The 25,312-nt window shown below is 39.4% G+C and overlaps 5 protein-coding genes across 11 annotated transcripts; 2 read left to right on the plus strand and 3 right to left on the minus strand.

The window, feature by feature from the left end:
* Window positions 1-149: 149 nt before the first annotated feature.
* Window positions 150-3,889, minus strand: pafah1b3 (platelet-activating factor acetylhydrolase, isoform Ib, gamma subunit). 3 transcript variants are annotated; one of them, XM_063878395.1, is made up of 6 exons: window positions 3,705-3,889; window positions 3,085-3,173; window positions 2,488-2,577; window positions 2,267-2,383; window positions 1,983-2,105; window positions 150-1,620 (listed from the first exon to the last, which is right to left on the minus strand). In XM_063878395.1, the coding sequence occupies exons 2-6, from the start codon at window positions 3,163-3,165 to the stop codon at window positions 1,360-1,362; spliced, it is 672 nt and encodes a 223-aa protein (XP_063734465.1). In that variant the 5' UTR covers window positions 3,166-3,173; window positions 3,705-3,889; the 3' UTR covers window positions 150-1,359. The 3 variants fall into 3 exon arrangements, with proteins under 3 accessions (XP_063734465.1, XP_063734466.1, XP_063734463.1); XM_063878396.1 differs by lacking the exon at window positions 3,705-3,889 and adding an exon at window positions 3,462-3,479; XM_063878393.1 differs by lacking the exon at window positions 3,705-3,889 and having other exon boundaries at window positions 3,085-3,509.
* si:dkey-250k15.4 (uncharacterized) lies at window positions 3,702-8,923 on the plus strand. Of its 2 annotated transcripts, none has more exons than XM_063878298.1 (4): window positions 3,702-3,827; window positions 5,375-6,633; window positions 7,618-7,757; window positions 7,855-8,923. In XM_063878298.1, exons 2-4 carry the CDS (start codon window positions 5,388-5,390, stop codon window positions 8,440-8,442), a joined length of 1,974 nt encoding a protein of 657 aa, XP_063734368.1. In that variant the 5' UTR covers window positions 3,702-3,827; window positions 5,375-5,387; the 3' UTR covers window positions 8,443-8,923. The 2 variants fall into 2 exon arrangements, with proteins under 2 accessions (XP_063734368.1, XP_063734369.1); XM_063878299.1 differs by having other exon boundaries at window positions 7,936-8,923.
* Window positions 8,918-13,619, minus strand: tlr21 (toll-like receptor 21). Its single transcript, XM_063878270.1, is given in 3 exon segments — window positions 8,918-11,015; window positions 11,018-12,127; window positions 13,505-13,619. Coding segments are annotated over 2 exon segments (2,910 nt in total). The 5' UTR covers window positions 12,003-12,127; window positions 13,505-13,619; the 3' UTR covers window positions 8,918-9,090.
* A 2,553-nt stretch (window positions 13,620-16,172) lies between these two features.
* On the minus strand, window positions 16,173-18,112 carry cnfn (cornifelin). Its single transcript, XM_063878412.1, has 4 exons — window positions 17,941-18,112; window positions 17,510-17,635; window positions 17,280-17,416; window positions 16,173-17,092 (listed from the first exon to the last, which is right to left on the minus strand). The coding sequence occupies exons 2-4, from the start codon at window positions 17,631-17,633 to the stop codon at window positions 17,003-17,005; spliced, it is 351 nt and encodes a 116-aa protein (XP_063734482.1). The 5' UTR covers window positions 17,634-17,635; window positions 17,941-18,112; the 3' UTR covers window positions 16,173-17,002.
* Window positions 18,113-19,308: 1,196 nt separating this feature from the next.
* Window positions 19,309-24,828, plus strand: cxcr3.2 (chemokine (C-X-C motif) receptor 3, tandem duplicate 2). 4 transcript variants are annotated; one of them, XM_063878342.1, is made up of 3 exons: window positions 19,309-21,121; window positions 21,780-21,839; window positions 23,172-24,828. In XM_063878342.1, exons 2-3 carry the CDS (start codon window positions 21,804-21,806, stop codon window positions 24,264-24,266), a joined length of 1,131 nt encoding a protein of 376 aa, XP_063734412.1. In that variant the 5' UTR covers window positions 19,309-21,121; window positions 21,780-21,803; the 3' UTR covers window positions 24,267-24,828. The 4 variants fall into 4 exon arrangements, with proteins under 4 accessions (XP_063734412.1, XP_063734411.1, XP_063734410.1 ...); XM_063878341.1 differs by lacking the exon at window positions 19,309-21,121 and adding an exon at window positions 21,124-21,278; XM_063878340.1 differs by lacking the exon at window positions 19,309-21,121 and having other exon boundaries at window positions 21,302-21,839.
* The last annotated feature ends 484 nt before the right edge of the window (window positions 24,829-25,312 follow it).

A 25,312-nucleotide genomic window follows, 5' to 3' on the forward strand; every position in this document is an offset into this window, starting at 1 on the left:
TTACACACAAAAAACCTATACAACACACTACAGTGAAGGGAAAACCCCCAAAAGCATAAGGCATAAACACTTTGCACTACATTAGTTTCAATACATGAATGACTCAGTTTCAGCAACCAGATTTGATTAATTAACCAAAGAACACTAAAACTTTTTTCATATTTAATGCATTCTTTCATCACTTACACAGTCAGCCATCCTGAAGCATCATTTCAAGTTCTGTAGCACAACCCTCATATAAGAGGCTCAGAAGCGTTTTAGTGTAAAGCCTTTTTAAATGATCTGATTGACCATTATGTCGCAGTTGAGGTTACACTTGAAGCACAAGTAACTTTGAGATATATGTATACAACTTCACAACCTACTTAAAAACATCTATGTTTGAAACAAGACACAGCCTCTCCTTGCAAAATATGTTAATGTTACAATAGGTGAAGCAAAAAAGGTGCAAAGACAATAATGAGACATGTCACATGGTAAAAGGCAAGTAAACATAGTTATAGTCAATGAAAAAACATTTGGTCATTCAAATGAACATATACAAAAGACACCAGACATCATGGAGTAAATAAAGCTATTGACAAATGAACGTAACTCAGGGAACCAAAGCGGCAAATTACAGCAGTTTTCTGGTAAGGGCAGTATTGTTTCCACATTTTTTAGCCAGACATATACTGGCACCCCTTTCCAATTAGTTCCTGTTCCAGTAGCCTCAGATGGACAATACATTTTGTCATAGTTTAATTTTTCGGAAAATCATTTATCCATCCTAAGGTAAATTAGGCTTTATTTGTCCCTAGAGAGATTTGAGTGAAAACTGGAGATCCCGGTTATAAAGCTTTAAATAAGTAGCAGCAACGAATGTTTTGAGCTATAGCATATCTACATTGGAGTAAAAAGTTGCTGCGTCTTTTTTAAAGTTCCATTTCAACCAATAAACATCTGGATTTATTTATCTATAACGGTGCTTTCCAGCATTCAGATTTCCTTTCACTGTCTGGCTCTGGTCTTATTTACCATGTGTCAGAGGAATGTGAATATTCTATTATGAGAAAACACTTTGACAATCAAAAGCTAGTGGATCAGATGTTTAACGGGAATAAAGGCAAGACTTTGCTTCTGTACAGCACAGCATGTTACATTTCTGACGGTATCATATCCACAACAAAACCTCTATAGTTCCATTATCTGATTACCAACCCTCCCCATGGAGAGGACTTAATGTGTTAATAATGTGTACGGCTCTTAGGCCCAAATAATTAATTATATTGATCATATAAGGTGTTAATAAGTGGAGTGCTCTCCTCTGGGAACAGGGATGAGGACTACTGTGGAACTGTGACTTTGTGCCCTGGTTGCTCAGTTCTCAGCAGGCTTCTCTAGCATGGACTTGAGATGGGCATGCAGGGGTTCGCACACAGCCTGGAAGCCCTGCGGGGTCAGATGAAGGTAATCGTACATGTCCTGATGGGAGATGCTACCATTGGAGTGAACGAAGCCTGGGTCCACGTTGAGGAAAGAGGCATGGGGGAGGGAGGCCACAGCCTCCTGCACCAGCTTGTTCACAGCGGCATTTCTCTCCCGCCGAAGATTTGGCGATTTACCTCTAGGCAGTAAACCCTGGAAAATAAAGGTATGTTACTTTTAATGTTGGACACTTCTATCCTAGTAACATTCTTACAAATATTTCACATCTAAGGTTTGTTTCCGAAAATTAAAATTAGGCTTGATGAGTCAACAGTTTCCCACCCATATGTCAGAAGTTATGTCCTAATAGTCTGTAGCCCAACCAAAGATACAGTAAGTAGCCCATGCTGTTGCATCTCAGCCTTCCCCCAAACAATAAAGTCTTTTAAATAGAGTGTGAAAACTAGCATATCTCCAAACAGTTCACACAGTGTCGTAGGGCTTTTGTTTGTTAATTGCAACTAAAACTAAACGTATTGGCATCACTGTGCAGTCTAATGGTCGTATGAACCTACTAGTACTAGAGTGCGGGAATTTGGGAGCTTGTTCTTGATGACTTGGACAATAGCCATGATGCCTCCACAGATCTGTTCAGGAGTATGAGCATAGTTGAAAGTGCCCACCCACAGCACTACAACCTAAAAAAACAGAAGAGAAAGACATTTATGAATAGCCTCCCTAATAGTTTAGTGGAAATACACCTGGAGACTGGATTAAAGCACAAACATAAAGCACAATGGGCCTACTGTCTGAATAAACAAGTACAATCATGTTCACTATTTTTGGCAGGGATATAGACCTTTGGGCTGATGTTATCCAGCTCGCCGTTGCTCAGTCTCCACAGCACATGTTGTGTTGCATCACCACCCACCCCAAAATTGAGGGCATGGAGAGGGGAGAACAGCTGCCGCCATATCTACAGACAAAGCACAACAAGAACTTCACATTATTTTAAAGAACACAACAAGATAATCCATCAAACTATGTTTACAGAACCAGACACAGGAAAATGTGACTTACCCCAAACTGATGCAGGAGCTGAATGAGAGAGTCTCCAACAAACAGGACATCAGGTTCTTTGTCTTTGCTGTCAGAAACAAAGCGATTGTGCTACAAAGAGAACAATAACAATTTAAAACATATACAAACTAGGAAATTATTCTTAAAACCTTTTTGATACATAATAAATGCACACAAATGGTTTTGTTATTTAGAAGTGGGAAGACATTAGCTAGAATTAGCATGGACTGCAGATGGAAATGAGCTTTTACCTATAATCACACTCATAGCATCTCTTGTCTTTTACAGATTAATGTATTTTTATGCATGGCCCACACCAACATAATAATACTAGATTAAAATGTGTCAGTGGATCAAATACCAGTGCACATTTCTATGTCAATCTGAATAAAATCTGCAAATGTACAGAAGCATCTATTAGCATTGTTGTTCTTGTGTTACATTACCTACACAACTATGACTAACAGTAAATTCACAAAAACTAGGGCAAGACAATACTGGGGAAACCAGGTAATACATGGTTGTAGTAATGCTGTAGCTATGTTAAACCCATGGAATAGGTAACAACAAGTCAGAATAATCCAATATTTCACACACCAAAGACATCCATCGTGCATCTCCCTCGGTGTCCTCACGGAGAGTGGGTGTGGCGGCTGGGTTTGAGTCTTCTGCACTCATGGCTCTAGCTGTGTTGGGAAAGAGGTCACGTAGTGTTTTTGGTATGGAAAACTAACCGATTGATCAAAAGTCTGCAGCTATAATTGCTAAATCTAAGGAGGTTGGAAGAATTAGCAACAGTAGCTAGCCTACTTGCTGACAGGCAAGATAGATGTAGTTTAACAGAGAGATACTGGTGTCACACACACAGCAACACAGATTGTTGTCAACCTTATGCAAACCTATACTGTGCAAAAGGGAAAAGGCAGAGCTATATATAAAGGCTACATTTAAAGATATTACTGAACATAGGCTACCATGAAATCAAAAAATCGTCAACTCCCAATTCAGATTCAGGAAGTAAAGTGTCACTATTTTCGCCAGTACCATTGTTGTCCATGGGTAACAACAAATATATTTTCATGTTTTTTGATAATTGTTTGACAAATTTTAATACAATATGCTTTATGTTAAATTTAAGATCTCACTTTATAAAGAGATGGACAATTTAAGAGTGTTAACGTTAATAGGAATATAAAAGATAATACGGGTTCACCCACTCGTCTTGGAAAATGAACTCGCCCTGCTCGTTGGCGCTCGTGAGAGTTGATGCTGCGCAGAGAAACAGCTACGAAATGTTGCCGAGCAACGACAGATTTACAAGAGGCAGACAAAGATTGACGGTAAGTAGCGCTGTAAACAACGATTTAAAGTTAGTTTAAAAGTGTTTCTTGGACGATTTAATTTTGTATAGCCTGACATGGGCTCAATGTTAAAGTTAGTTACTGTGTTGCGCAGCAGATAAAGCCACATACTTAAACTTCCTACACGTGTGATTAAAGTTAGAGTGCACCTGGTGGTGGATGTTGCCCTCACCTGTTCGCTAACCAACTAGCTAACAAGCATAATGTTAGCTATCAGGCTACATCCTAATAACAGCTGTTTGAGATGTGGAACCACAGGGGGCGCAGGTGCCTGTTAAAAAGTGTCATTAATGGTATCTGTGTATTCATTTAGCAAGCACTGTGAAAGCCCACATGCATACCATGTCGAATTATTCTGGAACAGTCTTCAGTTAAGAGCCTTAACAAAAGTGTGCACGAAGTAATTGCTTCGAAGTTATTGGAATAAAAAATTAAAGACTGGTTCCCTGGTTATTTCTATAAGGCTTCCCACCATAAAAAGGAATGATTTTGGTACTTCTGTTATCAAATAATGGTGGAGATGTGAGCCCTGCATTCGAGAAGAGACACTCTAATGCCATCAAAGTGGATGACTTATGTCAGAATGCTCTGTTTGTTGGCCTGTTCATATGAATCTATTTTACAGTCATACACAATCCTGTTGTCAACCAAAAGATTTCCCAGTTATTATCAATTAAAAGTTCATCTAAATACCATAACCAGCTAAAGGCTGCATGTGCACTGTTGCCACCACCCGTACTCTTTTGAAAACTACGGCATAATAATGTGTTGATGTTTGCTAAATACGGCTGACCGAGTCTGAACTGCAAATATGTTATTGTAGTTTATATACACATTATCAGAGAGCACAAACTGCCTGTAGACAACATCTATAATTGGTCAATAAGCGTTGCCTTTATGCTGTTGCCTTTGTTGTTGTCACATAGCTAATTCAGAATGGCTCGATCTTTTTGATTTGCAGGTGAATTTGGGACAAATTGAACATCCTTGCAAAGAAAATACTGTGAATAGAATCATTTTAGCATACCAAACCTTTGCCTTGTCTGTATATAGTTTAATTTAGTGATGTTTTGTTTTTAATTGGCTTCAAAATTACATCATGTACAGTAGAAGGCCATTCAAGGCAAGTTGGTTTTAGAGGTAAATAGGGGAAAAAACGACCACCTACAATATAAAAATCCTCATTCAAAAATGTTATGTGAATATTTAGATATAATGATCATGTGAAGAGTGTTTCACCGTACATGTCAAGTGTCTGTGAAATTATCCACAGACGAGACTCTTTCTGTCATGTCATACAGTAAAGTGTGAAGAAAATATATTTGGTATGCTTTTTCAGTATGGATAATCTGCAGGCCACAGTCCAGAGGGTCAACATTTGGATTTAACCAGTCATGAAAAAGTTATTTGCTTGATAAGAGTTGGCATCACTGAGGTGCAGCAACATCCTGTGAAGGTGACCTGGCTCTCTTATCTCTGTTTCTTACAGACGTAAAAACAGACTAACTTTGCTTATCTTTCTACAGAAACTGTTGCAGCATGAGTCACCTATGTGGCAGGGCTTTATCGGACAAAGAAAAATGTTTAAATGTTTTCAACAATCAACTAAAATCAGCAGATAAAAACCCTCGCTCAGTGAACAGATTTACTGCAGACTGCAATTGTTTACATCATAGTAAAACAGGTGAGCAGAACAAAATGAAAAGACGTAGGAGCCGCAAGGAGAGGAGTCAGATGAGAGGTGATGTGAAAGAATTCCCAGCGTACAAGTCACATCATCATCAATGCCGCAGCCAAATCAGTAAAGACATGCCGGCACATTTCAAGAACTGCTGTCAAAGTAGCTTCCACTGTCCTTCAAGGAGAGAGGGATCTTTTCCAAGCATCATTCCTGCAGCACAAGAGCCCAGTATAATTACGGACAGTCGCCTGATAGGTCACCATGGCCTGTTCAACCATGAGGTGAAGTCTATCGACATTGAACGCTTGTTAAGTGAGCAGAGGAAACGTGGACAGCAAGTACATGAAAACAAAAATGCTACTTCACGTCCAGTTTCAACATCTCATATTCCTTCTCCATCCACCACTCATGATTTGTTGGTTGCTGATAATGATGAAGGTCTGCCATTTCAAAAACAAACAGTCCATGATGATTGCGTGAAGAAAGATAACCAAATGAGTCAGGTATCAGAAATAACACCCGGGCAGAGGGCGCAACAACAACTTGAGCTTTCTTCGGAAAGTGTTAAAAGCATCTCCTCATCCAAACACAGCTCCAGCGATGTTGTGATAGTCAAGAGCAAGAAGATTAACCCTTTCGTGTCTGATAAGGAGTCTCTGCTGACTCCCACTGTTATGAAAACATTAAACCAGAAGGTAAAAGGACATGTGATTTTTGCTCTGGATCACACCCCAATGAACCAGGAGTCTGCTGTCCATCAAACACAGGCTCATGATGTCAGCCCAAGCCTCCTTCAGGTTTCCAGCTCACACACTGCTGACAACTCTGACTTACATCCCAGAAGAGCAGATCCTGACGGTGTATCTCAGTTGGTCAAGGCTGTGGCAGAACGTTTGTGTGACTCTCTGCGCTTCCCACTACTGAAGAGGAGAAACCTGGTGGCAGAGAGCAGGGATGTTCTGCTGAGAGCTCTACGGGAGAACCACGGATCCCGCCTTCAGGAAAACCTACAGGAGGTGCAGCGATGCCTCAGCTTTGGTGCTGATCCTTCAAAGAAAGTCCAAAATCAGGAGTCGACCATGATGGATGAGCTTCTACCTCCAGGTAAGCTCTGTAATTCTAGATGCTTCTGTCTTAATGAAACGTGATGATTTGTTAAATGTTAGAGTTGATTTGAAGTGATATGTCAATCTTGCAATATGTTTTATCCTCTTTCTGTATCATTACACCACTGTTATATTGAGATATCGAGGTTCACAATCTAATCTAGGAATGAGTAGTAGTACATTTTAGGATTGAATTCGTGTTAACATGGTCCAATGTGATTTTGACTTCTTTTTAGTATAGGTATTAAAAACATCTGTATTTCTCAATATTAATTATACTGTTCATTAGTTTAAATAACACTGCATTCTTTATGCCTTCAAAATGCATTAAATACATTTACTTCATTATAAAACCATTGCAAAGCTAACTACAAACATTAATTGTTTAAATCTACAGTAAATTCACTTATTTTCAGTCTTCTTGTTGATTGACTTTGTTGCAACATCACCACATGTACTCGCATGTCAATTAAATTGTATTGAATGAACAAATAAATCACAAGCCACAAATATTATCACCACCTGCTGTCAATCATCCAGAAAAGCAGCAACGTGATTGGGCTGTCCTGCATGCTCTGCATCTTTAAAAGTTACTGTCTTACCTTTATGGGCAGTGTTTCTTCCTTGCTTAGATTTAGTGAATTTTGTACAACAAATTAACCTTACATTAATGCAAACAATGAGACTTGAGATTTTGTCACCCCTTAATGTCATTAAAAGCACATTAGGTTGGTGGGATTTCTTGATGGCAGTTATGAACACAGCAGTGAAAACCTGATAGAATGTATTTATGACAGTTTATTATTATAAAATATAATCCTATCCTTTTTAAAAGTGGCATTTTTCTTGAATTTAATAAGAATGAGAACTGCATGTTTTCACTATAACCATTAGCACATTTCTTGTATTATAAAAGCAGTAATAAGCACTATTTCCATTATAGTTTGTGGGCAATGTTTCAGTTTTGTCTCTTCCTTTTTAGATGTATTCCAAGCAGCGTTCCAGGCCAAAACTGCTAGCCAGCCATGTTTTGACACCCAGAAAACCACACCTTTCAGAACAACGGGAAGTAGACATTTTAACTGGAAATCCAGGCCACAACAAAACCAAAACATGGAACCGGTAAGATCTTAACTTCACTCCTTTAATTTAGTTCATTTAACATATGGTCCACTGTTGTCCTAGTCATTTTAAGTTCTATTCTGATTGTCATGTAAAGATCGCTGATTGGTTGACGAGCCCTGTGGAGACTTCTGTCAGCATTTTGGATGACATCCTCAGACCTTCTTGCACTCCCCAGTTCTGCATGGACTTTGAGCCCTCTGGAGGTACAGCCAACAATCATTTGTTCTCTCCACCCTCCTGCTGGAGACAAACAGCCTCTGAATCCGACACCTGGGAAGAGCGCTTCAACAGAAAGAGGAGTAATACAGACTTTACTTTTGATTCCTTTGAAAAAAGCATTATAGACGACACCAGAGCAGAGAGAAGCCGCACCATCCAGCCTTTCTTTCCTTATCAAACACAGCTGTCAGATAGATGTCCTGCAGAGCTAATGCATTTCCCCCAGGAAAAAGACCCATTTCAATCTGACAGATATTCATTTGCTCCCTCCTTCTCCACCCAAAAGAGTTTCCATCCTTACAGCCAATTCAATCATCCTTCTACTTGCCCTCACCTCAGGTCCCAACACAATGACATGAAGCATTACCCTCCATCTCACATGATAGACAAAGATCCAGCAGCTCCTCTCTCTTCTTTCCCGAGCCCCGAGCAGTGGACCTTCCCTCCGATGAGACTGTACTAATATGAGGTGACACTCTGCATAGAGACAAGCCTATGAACCTTTCTTTGGCAAACTTAAAAAAAACAATTCTCACTTAATTCAAACCACCAAGAGTTTTTGTTTACAGCAAAAAAAGATGTTGTGTGTGCTCATATTCTTTTTAATTAAAAACACAGTATTAAATGTAATAGCAGTAGCTGACATGGCAAGAGTTACCCCTTTTATTCTTTTGTCCCATTTCTGCTGCGATAAAGAAACGCACAATTATGTATTGTTTGCATTTTAGGAAAAGAAATGAATGTGCAGAACTGTATACATATCATCTTTAACACTGGTGTTATAATGGGAAATTCTTCAGGTGTGCTATTGTGAAAGCATTTTCATATATTTTGTGTATGTGGGCTACATTTAAGTGAAATAAACATATTGTTACCATTGTGTAATAAAACAAAAGTGTCAAATATAATTTAAATGAGCACAATAAATGAGATGACACTTCTGATTCATGATTTTATGGATTAAAAGTTTGTAGTCTTACAGTACAATGTATCATCATGATGGCCCTCTTCAAACAGCAGAACATTTGATAATAGTTGACCATGCTGAAAGGTCTGTATCAACAATCACAAATGAAATCGTCAAGTCTTTTCAAGGTAGGAGGTAATATTTTCATCTGATGTGAGTCACAGTATTTCCAGGTTCCTGTTCTTCACGATCATCAGTGTTAACTTCCTCTGCTTCTTGTCTGCTCCCGGATCTTATTGCCCTTCGTAGCTGATTCCAGAACAGCTCTTGGACATGCATCTGGTCCGGGCAGTCCGAGCTAGGCCACTGCAGATAAGTCTTTTTCAGCATGACTTTCCTCATGCGGTGATAGGACGACACCTGCTTCTCAGAGATTTGCTCCAGAAACACAAGCAGGAGGACGTCCCGGTGCTCAGCGAAGAGCCGGTAGCTGGCTAGTTGGATTTCCAGAGAACACCACTCACTTGTTAGGAATTTCCTGCTCACTACACAAATAGTTTTACGGCTGTTATATACAGCAGAGACTATGTTGTCCACAATATTGCGGCCCAGCTCAAAGTCCCTGTGATGTAGGCAAAGTTTAAAAGACGATTTATTTCCCTCCAGGTTTGGGATTAATTGGTCCATGACCCATTGTTCATCAGAGGAGTTATAGGAAATAAATGCATCATATTTGCAGTTTTCCTCATTATCTCTGAGTCTGCACCACTGCTCACCAAACCAAGAAATGAACACAAAGTAGCCATACTTCATTTTCCAGTAAAGTTTGACATAAAGTAAAGGAGTTACTGTGAACAGAAAGATCACAACTGCTGTGCTGAGGAACAAGTACTCCCCCAAATCTATGTAACAAACGTTGGTGTCAAAGTTGTGGAATCTGATTTTTGCTTGGTTTGGGCACATAAAATCGAAGAGATAGACCACCTGGGCATTTACGTTGTTTACTGTCCAGTTTTGCAGCAAGCTGTTTTCACAGGTGCAGCTTAGAGGAACACTCCGTAGGTCAAGGTAGTGAAGTTGAGGTAAACTTTCTAGTGCGTCGACACGAATACTCTGCATTACATTGCGGTTGAGCTGCAGTGTTTTTAACTGTGTCAGGTTCCCAAAAACCTCTTTTGTGAAGTTCTGAATACCCATATTTTCCACAATCAATCTGGTCAAATTTCTCAGGTTTTTAAAGACTCCTGGCTGTAGTTGTGCCACCCCTACACAGCAGTTATCTAATGTGAGGAAACTTAAGCTTGTCAGTTCATCAAAGGCATCAGGAGGAAGACGGTAGATGTTGTTGTTGGTTAGATACAGAGATTGCAGTGAGTGGAGCCCACGGAAAAAATGGTCGGGTAAAACTGTGAGGCCATGCGGCCGCTGCCCGTCCAATTTCAGATCGTTCAGTTTGCTGAGGTTCATAAATGGTGAACTGGTCATTTCAAAGGGGAAGTGAATCTGATTATTTTTTAAATCCAGCACAGTTAGTGTGTCTTGAAATACATGATATAGGGAAGTTTCAATCGTTTTGAGGTAGTTTCCATCGAGATAGAATTTGGAGAGACTTTTTAGTCCATCAAGGCCAGATGGCTCGATATGAGCGATCTTATTTCCTCCCAGGTCCAGTGTGGTCAGATGCTTTAGACTGTGGAAGGTCCCATTAAAAATGACAGAGATATGATTGTTGCGTAGGTTAAGGATTTGCAGGTTGGAAATATCTTCAAAGCTGTCGTTGAACAAATCAGTTAAGAGATTATTATCCAAACGGAGTGTCTCCAGCTTTTTTAACCCTTTGAGAGCTTTACGATCGAGAAAAGCTATTGTGTTTATGTTGAGCTTTAGTGTCTTGATATTTGGTGTTCGATAGAAAGCATGAGAGCCGACCGATAGGATGCGGTTGTAACGATAGCTCAGATCTTCAAGATTTGTTAAATTACCCATCCGCTGTGGTTTACAGGATTTCAGGAGGGTGAGATGGTTGTGTTCTAAATTGACGCTTTTAAGACTTGTCTGTCTATCGAGAAAGTTAAGACAACTTATGTTTTTCAGGTTATTGTGGGATAGATCCAAAGCCTGTGTGACGTCGGACACTGGTTAAGTGTGTCGTATAGTAGAGATACAATCTCGTTACTACCCAGGCCTACATTTTTAATCCGTTTCACTTTTTTCTTTAACAATATGCATAACTCCCTGACCTGTTTGTCGTTTTCAAGGCCCGTGTCAGAGAAATCAACGTGACATGCATTGATATTGCTGATGTTTAAAAACTCCATGACCTTGACACTTGTTGAACGCAAACGCAGATAGTTTACACTACTTAAATCCACTCCTTCGAAAGCTATCGTAGGGAGCCTCTGATTGTAAGACAGATCCAGCACATTGATGTACTTGAGAAACGATTGATTACATCCTAATGTAGACAGATTATTTCTATATAAATATAATGTAGTGAGGGATTTCGGTAGTGACACATTTGAGTGGCTGAGAGAGGTCAAACTGTTGAAACAAAGATCTATTTTTGTCAGCTTTCCTAAATGTGACACAGACTCAGCAATCTCTGAAAAGTTTGTCAGAAGGTTTCGGCTCAGGATTAAAGTGTTCAGATTGTGAAGAGTGGAGAAAATTCCTTCGGGGAGCTGCTTTAGTTTATTGTTTGCCAGCGAGAGAAAGGTGAGGTTGTGCAGGTCCTTAAACACAGAAGGGTTAAGCTCTGATATGAGGTTAAGGGACAAGTTTAGAGATTGGAGATTGTGCAATTTGTTGAAAGCAAATTGATTGATGGTCTTTAATTGATTATTTTCTAGTCGGAGTTGCCGAAGGTTTGGGAGATTATCAAAGCTGTTGTCGGGAATGACCCCCAGATAATTGTTTGAGATGGTGAGATTGATGGCAGATTCCGGCAGGTCTTCTGTAATATTGTTCATCTTCGTGTGTTTCCGATTGATACATTTAAAATCTTTTCCATACGAGTAATGTTCTTCAATGCAGTTTTTGTAGCTGTAACCACTGGTGAGTTGAACTGCACCAAGAACAACTGCAGCTGACAGCAGCCTATAAATGAGACTCTGCATTTTGTCTTGAAACGTTGTCCTTTTAAATCGTTTGTGTCAGTTTCTTTGGTGGTTTGGTTTGCTCTTATATGTTGCAAATGTTTGAAGAGGGCCTCGTGTTCATCAACTGAAGGTGGTATGGGAATCTGAGGAAAGAAGGATGGATTTACATTACTTGTCATGTTTTACAGGCAATGTATCTATCATGCTTTTTGCTTCCAAACAGACCACAGTCCATAGATTTATCACAATTCATACACATTTCAAAACCAGATTAAGGAAGTGACACTAACAGTAACCCCCTCACGCTCACTACATCTCCCTACCTCTTCACAGAAGCTTTTGGTAAGAAAAATGTTCAAAAAAGACAGTGAGTTAGTGACAGTTTTGAGAAGACTTGTGAAAAATATAATTATGCTAAGGGTGAGGTCATGAGTAGAGACTGTGTGGTTTGTTTTGTAATGCATTCATCTGGACATTGTGAAGTCATGTTGTAGCACAAGCTTAAAACTACATATAGTGCCAATAGTTTCACTGCATAAGCAGACTGTTTATGATCAATGCTATCGGTCCGAGAAAAAAAGGAAATGCACCAAGTAGACAAGAGAAATGGAAACCCAGGTGTTGACGGAGAGTACCCTGAAGTTCAGCATGTGACTTCTGCTGAAGCAAGGTTCATGGAGTAAAGGAACGCTGCAGAGCAAAGGGAAATCAGGACAAGGACATGCAACAACTGGAACAATGCTGCAGGTGTGTCAAGGTATGGAGAGCACACAGTCAGTGAAATGGGTCATGAGTTGTGGGTGTGACTTTTTTTACTAAACCTCAGTGTTTATTTTAATAGTTAAGAAAAAGGAGGTATGATAAAGTAATAAATACAAACTAATTAAAGAACTATGTACTGTACATACAGTATAATACATGTGTGGAAGTGCATATGCAGACTGGGTACATGTCTGTAAATATGCAGTTAAGTGGGTACATGAGATTTGTATATCCATACAACCAATGTGTTTATGATACTTGTATAATTATACTGTAATTCTGCTCTCAAAGTTTAATAAATTAATGCAATAGATTTTAAATGTATGTATTTTTCTTACAGGGGCCTCTGGACTACAGTAGGGGGTCCAAGTCAAACAGCCATAGTTAAGAATCCTGTGGGAAACACTGAGATCCCTTCCAGGAAGTCACTGTCTGACAAGCCACATCACGTGGCATCACGAGACATCATGGAAACGCAGCTACGATACAGTATGTAGAAGCTATTGATCACCTTACACCAAACAATCACCACAAAACTAACATGATTTAGTTGAAGACACTGGAAAGAAATGGGTGTTAAAAAGCAGCAAAAGCTGAACAAAAATGTGAACACCGAGTGAAGAGTTCAGTAAACTGAGAAGAAAATCTAAAATGATGGCCTGAAAATATGCCTTTTTAACATAGAAGCAATACTGAAACCGTCAGGATAAGATTTTAAATGACACCATATTGAAGCGTGAGATAATCGTAATGCCTACCTCACAGTGCTGAGATGTAGACTAAAAGTGTTAACAGAGAGCCGGTAGCATCCCATTTATGCCTTGGATAACCAAGTTTATTGAGTAGATGGTTTAAAAGTGCCCCAGCTTTCTTGTTCACTGGCTTCTCAACATGATAAGCCTTAAGGTCGAAGGCAGGCAGTGGTAAACCGCCCTCACTGATCTGTTTAGGTGGAACAATGAAAATAACTTCTCACATTACTATATTTTAAGAAGCAGGTTTTTTAAGCTGCACATCCTCTGCTCTGACACAAACTCAAAGCAGCCTTGGTCAGAAGCCACAGACTATTGTTCCTGATAATGGTACAGTTTTGAAACATTTGATGTCACATGGGCTAAAAACTCACATTACCTCGAGTCCCAAAGCAATGGTGTTGCTGAGAAATCCGTGGTGATTGTGAAATTGGTCACGTTAAAAGGCCAAAGTGGATAAGAGAGACTGAGATTTAGCTTTTAAGGTGCTTTGTATATTTAAATGTAAAGTTTGTGTAATTACTTACTCCTAAAAATATTTGAATATATATAAATTCCTTGTATGTGTAAACGTACCTGGCAATAAACTTGATTCTGATTGTGATAAGGTGAGATGTTCTTTTAGTAGTCCCAGTGTTTGATCACAATTTGGGAAATTATTTTGGTACAGAACGAGCAGTTCAGAACCAATTAAAAATTAGAAGGAAAAATATTATATCAAATATAAACAATATAAATATTCTGGATCATTAACATTTTCTAAAAAAAAGTCTAAAATACAGCAGTTAGTAGCAGGAAGATGTGCTGACACTACAGGAGCATAGACATACTATAAGCTATAAGGGGGATCATTTTGTTTGAATTAGAAATTATACTACAGATATAGCTATATAAATATATACAGGGTGCGATTTGTAGGGGGGGATGGTGAGGATTTCCCCCCCTCTGGTTTTCCTATCCCTACCTCTGCTAAATTATTTTGATCTCCGGTGGGGACAAGGATTTCCCCCCCTTGATAGCGATGAATGCAACTTAACTGCTAGCCTACTTAAACTCTTGAAATCTAACGATCTTCAGTGTCTTTACATCAGAGTAGGCTATTCAGCAGCCTTCTGGCAGACGGTGCATATTTCTGAACGTCATCGAACACAAAAACATTGTAACATTTTTGTGCGGGAACTTCGCAGGAAAAACAGCGCTGAACCAAACATGAAACGCGTTCAGAGCAGCATATCATCTTACTGTACAGGACCCATTTGCAGAATTGTGGATAGAAGAGGGCCGAAATGCTGCAGACAATGCCCCGATAGGAAAAACGAAAAAGCCACCACAAATTTGTCACCAGAGCCGACTGTTTACTTTGTCTAGTTTTCCAGACCTGTCCCTGAGTGTTGACAGCACGTTGTGCTATTTAGTGAATTATTTTGAGTGTTTGATTTAAGTTAATTGGAGGGTCTTTTCATGGAGAGCATTGATGCTGTTCTATGGTGCTTTCTGCCTGTTAGTGCGTACGCATGTTTTTGTGACGTTGAATAGAAATCCATGTCTGGGTTATTAAAAGTTTTGCCATGTTGTGATGGGGACTAATCCACGGACCCGAAAAAAGGGCCTGTCTACTTTTTGCGTTTTTTTCTCCCTAGTTATGCAAGTTAAAAGTCCAATGTTCTTGTCTATGAATAAATTAAAAAAAACATCCCCCCCTCTGTTTTTTTGTCAAATCGCACCCTGAATATATAAATACAAATTTGTTACGGAAACCATGATGCAAATAATGAAGGATTTAAGATAAACAAGTTGTTTTGTATTTACCAAGATCACTTTGATGCTTTCAGAATAAAACTGATGCATGAAATGGAGCCCAAAATACAAACAACCACATTTTAATGGTGGTTTTTACACTCTGTGTGTGTGTGTGTGTGTGTGTGTGTGTGTGTGTGTGTGTGTGTGTGTGTGTGTGTGTGTGTGTGTGTGTGTGTGTGTGTGTGTGTGTGTGTGTGTGTGTGTGTGTGTGTGTGTGTGTGTGTGTGTGTGTGTGTGTGTGTGTGTGTGTGTGTGTGTGTGTGTGTGTGTGTGTGTGTGCACATCCCACCCTCTTTAGTAATGCTTTCATATCCACTTTTTGCTCAGACATGAGCTTCTACTCCTTCTCCTGACATTTAGTTTTTCTTTTTGTCATACTTCACTCTTTGTATGATATACAATCATTGCATGAAATGGGTTCCCACGTTGTCTAAACAGCAAATCATTTCTCTTGTAATTTACTGCTACAGAAATGTGCTAAACACCACAAAATGATAGTGACATTTTGTGCCAATCCTCGTGTGACTAATGTGAGCATAATCCTTTTATATTTGTTCGTTAGACATCCTCCCATTATGTCATTGTGTCCTATACGTTGTACTTTAAACAAGGTATGATTAATCTAACAAACAGTCGGCAATAATCTGCAATAATGATATCCTGTGGAAAGTCTACTTCTTGTTTTCGTCAGTATTTACCCCAACCTTGTCCGATCAGAAAGATACTTGCCAGGAGTTTAAAATGAAGTTCCTAAACACAAAATAGCTGTAATAAGAGTTAAACAATTATTTGCATCACCTGTTTAAACGAAGTTGATCCCTTCACTTCACTGCTCCCAAAAGTGTCCAGTTTTGAGGAAAAGCAAAACACTCGCTGAATCAAAAAGAGGAACAACCCTTTCTTTACTTCCATATTCAGTCACAACCATAAAATCTCAGGAGGTTTTAATTGAAATACTGTTGCTTGAATCACATTCATATAAATCTACTTTTGTGTAACATTAGAAAACACATGATGATACAATATTGAAGAAGAGCATTGCATGCAAGATAAATAGTATTTAGATGATTTCAAGTAGGATTTGTTTTTTTTCCTTCTAGAATTTTTTTTGGCAACCACTGCCTTTTAATACAGTGACAGTGCAGGTCAGAAACAGGGAGACAGAGGGGAAGATGCGCGGCAAAGGGACCCAGGCCGGATTCAAACCCGGGTCCACCGCATGGGGATCAAGCCCCAGTATATGGCCGCCTGCTCTACCCACTGAGCCATACGATGTTGGTAAATTCACAAATCCAATTTTGCTTATTTAGAGTAAATGAAAAGTCAGTGTTCTTTATTTCCTTGGCCATGTTTTCTCAGGAGTATTGCATGAACAAAATGTCACTATGGTATGTCATTTAATTTGCAGTGTTCAGTAAAGAAGTTGAGGAATACCTGAATTAATCACTGCCCATGTCTCTGTTTTTTTAAACACATATATATGTAATTCATATTAAAGAATAATAAAGTCACAAAACAACAATTCAGTCGTATTAACAGTCAGTTACTCTTAACTTTGAAACCTTTTCTAGTTATTTAGGAAATGCTGTACCTAGGTCATGTCAATGTTGATTTAATTGAAATGTTGTCCAAACCAAGGTAAGCCAATTTCCAAATATTCCACTTCTTTGCCATTTTAAAATAAGTTTTAATGTAAAAATCTTTCTATCCTCTCATCTTCTGCTCTCGAGCCATCTGACACAGTCCACATAAAGGCAGGCAGCCCATGATAACCCAGTCGTCACACACAGAGCCCTGGGAAGAAACAAAAGAACAGTAAACTAAAGATAAATATCTATTTTCTCATCCAAAAAACTAAATAGTGATTCAGCTCATTGATATATTTTTAACTGCCCAGATTTCACAGTTACAGCATCATCTCTGCAGTACAAAATCATCTGTGCCGTTGCTTTTTAAAGGTTAAATGTGTGCTCAGACTTACATCGATGTGGTATTTGTCGCGGATGCTGGTCCTCAGAGCGATCATGGCCCCTGGGAGGCAGGGCAGGCAGCAGCTCTCCCCGTGGTCCTGAGCCACCTGGCAGCCCAGGATACAGGGGACGAACGTTGCACAAAGACCTAGAGGTGAGAGACGTGTCATCAATTTGGTATTTATTTCATAGTGTTGGTTAATTTCGTTTTGCTGTTACACACACACAGGTAAACACTCACAGATGCCACAGTCTTCACAGCAGTCGCACACGTTTGAACTCCAGTCTGAAGATCCGGACGACACCGTGTACTGAGTGACGGAGACCTGAGGCTGCGTGCTGATCACATTTGACTGGAACGCCATTACTGTAAGTAGAAACAGAACTATAAAATGTAAAAACAGATGATATTGTTCTATCGTAAAACAATAATAACATTTTTTAGCCATATCAAATATCTTGCTCCATGTTCCGTCCTGTGCCATCAATGCTTCTTCATTCCAATTAGAGCCAATTCAAGCTTATCCCATTAGTGTTGACACAAAAGGAGGCATTTAATCAGCAGAATAAGTTACTGAAATTAATCTGAATAAAAATCCTGCAGACTCTTCCATGTAGCAAGAATGGAAAACCTTGTTTTTTGAGGAAACACAGCTTCAAATCGCATCTCACCTCCTGAGGTTGGTAGATTGACTGAAAAGGTGGTCTTACAGTGAGACGGGTCACAGGCTCAATCCAATAACAGGAGGTCAAATGCATGGCTGCAGATCTTATACCCAGTGTGACATCACGCTTACACCGTAGCCCAGTTTCAGTGCTGATACAAAATGACAAGCAATGACCATTTGGGCAGGTGCAAACACCTTGTAAACACAAAAGTGTTTGGCTTTGGGGCGTATCATCTTTCAAAAGGGTGAGACGACCAGCGTGCCGTGATTGAAGAACAAAGTGGGCATGGAGAGCATATTTGTATTATAGCAAATTATAGACTAGCTTCTACCTTTTAGTGCAGGTGTGGTGTGTGTACACACTGTGGGCTGAAGTTTGAATGGGAAAATAATAAAAACGAGCTCAAACAAAGGTTGTTTGAGCTCTTGCACTTCAATTAGTCTTTTAGTTATGGTACAGGTTCTCAATGGTTCTCAATGTTTAGCATACATCGCCTATTTGAACTGCTTATATAAGTATCCTCTTTCAATTCCTTTTAGCCATAAGAAATAAGAAACAATAATTCAGTCAGTGTGGGGTTACAACTTCACAAGACAAAAGCAAAGTCAAGAGTATAAAAGTGTTTATAAAGACAAATGAAACATAACTTAAATTGAAAAACATTATACTGGTCACATTTTTTAAACATATCCCGCTGCTAAAAACAGACACGCGATCCTTAACAGCACAAAAGAAACTACTCAATATTGTTTCATCACTTAAAACTATATGACTTTTACTGCTTTTAGAAGAGAAGCTTTTTTACATAAAATGATTTCAAACTGAAAACTTGTTTCACAAATACCCTCAGTGTAAATGAGCCATTAGTGAAGTCATCAAAACTCTTTACATAGCACTTCCCAATAAATCTGCGTTTGATTATTATAGAGTTTTTTATGTGATGTCTGAGAGGGATTGAGACCAACCCACACATGATTTACGTGTGGTAAGGATAATGTCCATTCATTTGTCTGTAAACGACTGGGAACAGCAGCTCTTCAGCTCTCTCTGTTGGTCAGTAGTTTGTAAGAAAATGCCCCCACCCTTTACAAACTAGGATTACATATTTTATACATAGCTAATACATAACAGCATTCTAAAACATAACTTTGTTTGATCTGTTAACAATCTTTAATAGGTATTTATCCACCTTTTAAACTTCCACTTCTAAACACGTTTTCCCTTCTTCTCTTAACACACGCATCAGTGGAGTATGTGAGACTCCAAACAATAAGCAAGTGAAGCCAATGTACGCAACTCGCGTGGTTTAACCATAGAAGCAACATTTAACCTTTTGTTTATTTCTTTGTAATATGATATCTGTAATATATAATGTCATCATGTATCATTTATTGGAAGGCTTGATGATTATGAGTTGGTAAAAGCAATAACAGACAGTCATAACTCCAAAGTTTTTATGAGCATTTCTTGCATCTCACATTTTGGAGCTTTTTCAGGAAACTGTAAGATTTCTTTCTTTTTTTTAACTCTTTAATTACTGCACAGATCAAGTTCCACCCTTAAGTAGGTTAGGGAGGTGTGGCCTTAAATCGCATTGAAGCTGGAAAGAAACATGAACTCTTGTAAATTATACTCGGATTATAGAAAAACCTGCCAGGACAAGACAGAGCAAATAAAAACACAGATATTTTTCCAACAATACATGTAACCAACCCCCTACCCTCACTATGGCATCCGATAACAAAGTAAATATCCCATAAATGTATTTAGTTGCATACTCCTAATGCTTGAAAATAAACGAGAATTCAATTGCAGCTCGGAAAATCCAGACTACGCTTAAAGATATTTGGAAACAGGATCATTTCCTAATGTGTCCACTACAGAGCACTAGCTGCTTATTATGCATCTTGGTCATCTTGTTGTTTAAGTATCACTAGTTTAAAATATACAAACAAGTCTAAATCTGGGGGATCTGTATCTAGAATATAAGATTGTGAAATACATTTAGTCTTTTGAAATGACTTTAAGTAGTTTGCACGGGTTGAGCTGCGCATTCAAGTGGAACAAGCTCATAAATAAAGATCTTTATTCCTCATTGTGCTCAGAACAAAAACCAAACTGTTTAGGGACTCTTCAGCAATGTGCAGTATAACAAACAAGTAAAAAAGAAGCCAGTAAAACTGTTTAGCAGCAGAAGAAAAAAAAGATAAGACTTAAAAATGAATAAAATTAGGCTGACAAAGGATGGCTTGTTACACACCCAAAAAACCCAGACAGGATTGTCTTGTTTCTTTTTTGTATGTGGTTCGTATTGGCACTCCAAACACACAAATGTATTGTGCGAGGACAAACACTGACAAAGGGAGCTTTTCATAACATGTGCACTGTAAAACAAACGGCCCTTTGCCAACAGAAAAGTGTACATTTTGCAGATGAAGTAATGACTAAACTGATTTTATACATATCAATATACAGTATATGCTCCTGTTGCCCTGCACCGCTTGTCACACAAACAAGTGGATAGAAGGAAGCAAAACTATCAACAAGGTTAAGACACACCAGAAGACCCTCAGTACAGACAGATTAAACCACAAGAGTGTTCAGTTCCTCACACATTTGAAGTGTTTTTGAAAAGATGTCCTACAATTATTCTGACGTTGGGGGTTTTGCCCATTTGTCCATTCTGTCTGTCTCTGGTCTGGTTTGTGGAAATAAGACGAAAGGGGCTTTCTGACTCATGGCTGCCCTTTGTCTTTCAACCAGCTCTAAAGTGCTTCTGAGCTGTGTGTGTTTGATGTAAAAAAAAAACAAGTTAACTGATTTTCAATAACACTTTCAAACTCTGAGAACATAGATAGTTTCGGTGGATGTTTTTACCTCCACGATGTTGAATATCTGACATCTGCAGGATGGTTCCAAATCGCTATCACAATATGATTTAAACTGTATGATAAAAGTGTTTTTTCCCTTTACAGAGAGGTGCAGTCTTTCAGATTTTGGTATCAGTCTTTGAGTTTCAAGAGCACAAACATGTTTTCCCCAAAGAGTCAGTAATTTTTACCTACATAGATGAAAAGATTACTCCAGTTGTAGTAGGGTGTGTCATACAGTAGATAGTATCCAGGATGTCCTGCATCACCCACTTTGCTTCCTTTAAAGCATATTCTGAACAACCTCTGAGAAGGTAAGAACTCTCTTCGATCATTTGGTATCTACTAAATAGGAAAATAGCACTCAGCTTTGCAAAAGTGGAGTTTTTTCCATTTTTGACCTTTTTCTACATTTGTGACGACCGACGGATACTAGTTACTACTAGTCTTTTTACCCAGCTATTCCAACAGGTGATTGCAATGTTTAATATCTCAAAGCACGTTAAACATAAAGAACATGGCGAGTGTAGACTGACATTTCTGCCAACCAAGCACTTTCACTTCTCCATTGGTGTGCTATTGTTTTGAGAAAAAAATCTCGAAGGTCAAATTCCCATAAATTGAGTTCCCTTCCAACATGACGTTATGCAAGAAGTGTAAAAGATAAAACGCATAAAGGGGTCTGCAGTAGATAAAGTATGAGATAGAAAACAGCGTATTTTTCCATATTGACGACAGCAGTCATGACTGACTGTGTGTCTGATGGAGCTTTAGAGCTGGCTGCAGACAGATGTTCAAAAGATGAATCACAATTTCCCCGACACACTCATCTATTACTACTATGTTTGCATCTCTCTAAAGATTCAGTTCCTGAAATTACTTCTTCTTTCTGATCCTCCTTTATCTAAAGTTTGGGACAAAAAAGGCTGTTTACTCATTGTGTTTATGAGTGTCTCTGTTGGAGGGTTTCAGGCTGCAGGCTTCAGTTCTACAAACATGGGAGAATTCTCAACGACCACAGAGGATTATTGGGTGAGTGGATACCATTTGTCAGCAGGAGACACAACGTGCCTCTGTTAGCACTTTATTTTCTCGCAGACACTCGCATGTTTTGCAGTATCTGAAAGACTTAAGATGAAATAGTTTATTGTCATACTGCATGCACAACAGATACAGCGTAGTTGAAATATGGAAGGTGGACTGCTACTTGGAGAGGTCCCAGTTCACCTCCTAGGCCCTGCTGTGGTGCCCTTGAGCAAGGCACCGGACACCTCAAATCCCCCCCTCCCCATTGCTCCCCGGGCGCTGCACAATAGCTGCCCACTGCTCCCAGTACTAGGATGGGTTAAATGCAGAGGACCAATTTCACTGTGTGCTCTGCTGTGTGCATGTATGTGACAAATAAAGAGGGTTTCATCCTCCGATTCTATCTATCTATCTAGTTTTTGGAGGTTATCATTTTTAATCCTAGGCTTTTCCAACAATGCAACATACAGACTACACAAAGGCATAAAAAGAAATAAAATAATGCAAGAACAAAATATTGCAAGAACATAGATAGTGTAGTAATAAATTCAGGAATAAGTATAGAAAATTATAAAACAGAATGTAAGAAAAAAACCAAAGCTGTACAACTTTTCTCCCTGAGGGCCACATACATACAAACATAGAAGGTCTGGGCCCTTCATTAGAGGTGAGGTATATGGCCTCATCAGTTAAGTTATAAGTTAGCAAAATTAATCAAATGTAGGTAAATGTTTCTTTATACTTGAATATGCTTTAAGAAACATCTCAGCTCTCCGTAGGATTTCAGTTATGTAGTTGGCAGCTCATTTCTTAAAACAGGAGCCTCAGATTGCTGAAAATAAGGGGGAAGTTATTTATGCAAATCAGTTATTGGGCTATGATTTGTTTGAAACATTTTTCAACTTTAATTGACTCAATTTATTTGAAAATCGGTCTTATTAACGCAAAGCACAAGTTTCAGGTGTGGACACATTCCATTATACTTTTAGCATTTGCTGAGGGCCAATTAAAAGGGGGCCGCGGGCCGTAGTTTGGACACCCCTGCTGTACCGTGAAATGAAGGAAAAACGTATTCTGTAATGACTAAAAACCTGTATACATAAATGATATGTATAAATAAATAAAGTATGAACAGGTGCATCAATTGTTTTTATTGAAATCTTGGAAATCTCATGACTCATGACTTTTTATCTCAGTGCTGCCCTTACTTAAATAAGAAGAATACTGTTACTGGTGGCAGCATAATCGTTCTGTGAAATGCTGAGCAGATTTGACTGTTATTTAATAAATTAATTGTTACAATAATTTGACAAAGCTCTTCCTCTCTCTTGTCAACAGATCTATGAACATGACAATTCAACCTGGTCCCCCGAAACAGGCCATATTTATGCCCCGTGCTATCAGGAGGACATCTATAGTTTTGGACAGAGGTACTCTCCAGTCGTCTACATCCTGGTGTTCCTCATGGCTTTGGTGGGCAACGTGCTGGTGCTGTGTGTGATCCGGCGCTATCGAAACTCTCAGAGTGGTGGAGCCTGCGCCTTCTCTCTGACCGACACCTTCCTGCTTCACCTGGCCATCTCCGACCTGCTGCTGGCCTTCACCCTGCCCCTTTTCGCAGTGCAGTGGGCTCACAAGTGGGTGTTCGGCCTGGCTGCTTGCAAGATCTCCGGCGCCCTCTTCTCCCTGAACCGCTACAGTGGCATCCTCTTCCTGGCCTGCATCAGCTTCGACCGGTACCTGGCCATCGTCCATGCTGTCAGCTCCGGCTGGAAACGCAACACTTGCCATGCACAGATTGCATGTGCCCTCATCTGGGTGGTGTGTCTGGGCCTGAGTGGAATAGAGATCAACTTCAAACAGGTGGTGGAGGTGAACACTGCGGGAAATGAGAAGACGTTGCTGTGCCAGGTGTGGTTCATTGAGAACAGCACCCAGTGGCAGGTGGGGCTGCAGCTGGTAAGCCTGGTGCTTGGTTTTGGTCTCCCTCTGTTGATCATGCTCTACTGCTACATCCGCATCTTCAGGTCTCTCTGCAATGCCACTCGACGCCAAAAACGCAAGTCCCTCAGCCTCATCGTCTCCTTAGTGTCGGTGTTTGTCATCTGCTGGGCGCCGTACAATTGCTTCCAGCTGGCTGACACTCTGCACCGGCTGGGCGTGGTTGCTGGAGGATGCCAGTTTGGCCATGTGGTGGACATGGGGAGTCTGATCTCTGAGAGCGTGGGGCTGTCGCACTGCGCCCTGAACCCTCTGCTGTATGGCTTCGTGGGGGTGAAGTTCAGGAGGGAGTTGGCCAGGATGTGCAAGGGGCTGCTGGGACAGAGAGGCTTCCTGGGGATGGAGGGATGGAGGGAGAGGAGGCTCAGGAGAACCACAGGGTCATTCAGCTCTGCAGAAAGCGAACACACCTCCTTCTCTGTCATGGTGTGATATACAGCAACATGTGTATAAGAAAAAGGACAGAATCATTTTCTTTCAGCTTACTCAAGACTTTAAAATGTTCTCAGAGGGAAAAGTGATACATTTCTTTGATAAGGTGCATTTATATGTGCAGCTTCCAACTATCATTCACAGCCATTTGCTTTATGTGTTTCAATAAGACTGATGTTAAATCATTACGAGAGTGTGGACATGCTGTTACTGTCGTTTCACTTTCTGATTTCTCAAATCTTGTGAAACATCTGGATTTCTTCAGAACTCTCAAAGTGCACTCATCAGCAGCTAAGATGTAGCTTGTGGTTTGCTTCACGATAGTTACTAGCAGTACGTGCTTCTTATCAGATTCTACACTCAGCTAGTTTGTAAACTAAATTAAGGTTCAGTTTATCAAAACTCTGAAAATAGTTGAAAGTTGAAAATCTCATTTCCTGTTTTTTTGTTTTCCTTCATGATCCATGTGCAGATGTTCCCTCAGTTATGTTCCTTAAAACTTTGCAAAAGAGGAAATGTATACAGATGATTTTTATAATAAATGTTTTGGGGATATCCATAACGTGTCGTGTTCATATCTTCATTAACATCTCAGGTTCTTGCTTTAGGGTTACTTTTCATCCAGCACAACATCTGAATGGTCAAATGTAAGTAACGTAGTGTCTTCTTTACTTCTCTGACATCTACAGTTATTACTCAATGTATGATTACACATTTTTCACATCTTTCACAAGAGGTTTGGAGCCACACGTTTAATCTTATCAGGGGATTGTATGCAGTGGTGCAAAGAACATTTACTTAAGTACTGTATTATTCATCTCAGGTACTTCTACTTTACTTGAGTATGTTCTTTCTGTTTCAGTTCATACTTGACAACAATTCTGAGGGAAAAAGTATACTTTTTACATACATTTATTTTACAGCTTTAGTTAGTAGTTCATTTAGATATTCAGATTTTTACACACAATGTAAATATTGTGTGTCAAAATCAACATTTGCTGATTTTATTCCATCATAAACACCATGATCAGGATGAAACATGCCTC

This window comes from Eleginops maclovinus, chromosome 3, assembly GCF_036324505.1.
Source record: "Eleginops maclovinus isolate JMC-PN-2008 ecotype Puerto Natales chromosome 3, JC_Emac_rtc_rv5, whole genome shotgun sequence".
Lineage (NCBI taxonomy): Eukaryota > Metazoa > Chordata > Actinopteri > Perciformes > Eleginopidae > Eleginops > Eleginops maclovinus.

Bases quoted from the DNA above. Each gene is read 5' to 3' on its own strand.
- pafah1b3 (XM_063878395.1), bottom strand. From the start codon at position 3,165: ATGAGTGCAGAAGACTCAAACCCAGCCGCCACACCCACTCTCCGTGAG. The intron at 2,578-3,084 runs GTGTGTGAAATA...TTCTCTTTGTAG, and splicing joins ATGCACGATGGATGTCTTTG to CACAATCGCTTTGTTTCTGA. The intron at 2,106-2,266 runs GTCTATATCCCT...CTGTTTTTTTAG, and splicing joins TGGATAACATCAGCCCAAAG to GTTGTAGTGCTGTGGGTGGG.
- si:dkey-250k15.4 (XM_063878298.1), top strand. From the start codon at position 5,388: ATGAGTCACCTATGTGGCAGGGCTTTATCGGACAAAGAAAAATGTTTA. The intron at 6,634-7,617 runs GTAAGCTCTGTA...CTTCCTTTTTAG, and splicing joins GGATGAGCTTCTACCTCCAG to ATGTATTCCAAGCAGCGTTC. The intron at 7,758-7,854 runs GTAAGATCTTAA...TGTCATGTAAAG, and splicing joins AAAACCAAAACATGGAACCG to ATCGCTGATTGGTTGACGAG.
- cnfn (XM_063878412.1), bottom strand. From the start codon at position 17,633: ATGGCGTTCCAGTCAAATGTGATCAGCACGCAGCCTCAGGTCTCCGTC. The intron at 17,417-17,509 runs GTGAGTGTTTAC...TCTCACCTCTAG, and splicing joins CTGTGAAGACTGTGGCATCT to GTCTTTGTGCAACGTTCGTC. The intron at 17,093-17,279 runs GTAAGTCTGAGC...GTTTCTTCCCAG, and splicing joins GCGACAAATACCACATCGAT to GGCTCTGTGTGTGACGACTG.
- cxcr3.2 (XM_063878340.1), top strand. From the start codon at position 21,609: ATGAATCACAATTTCCCCGACACACTCATCTATTACTACTATGTTTGC. The intron at 21,840-23,171 runs GTGAGTGGATAC...TCTTGTCAACAG, and splicing joins CGACCACAGAGGATTATTGG to ATCTATGAACATGACAATTC.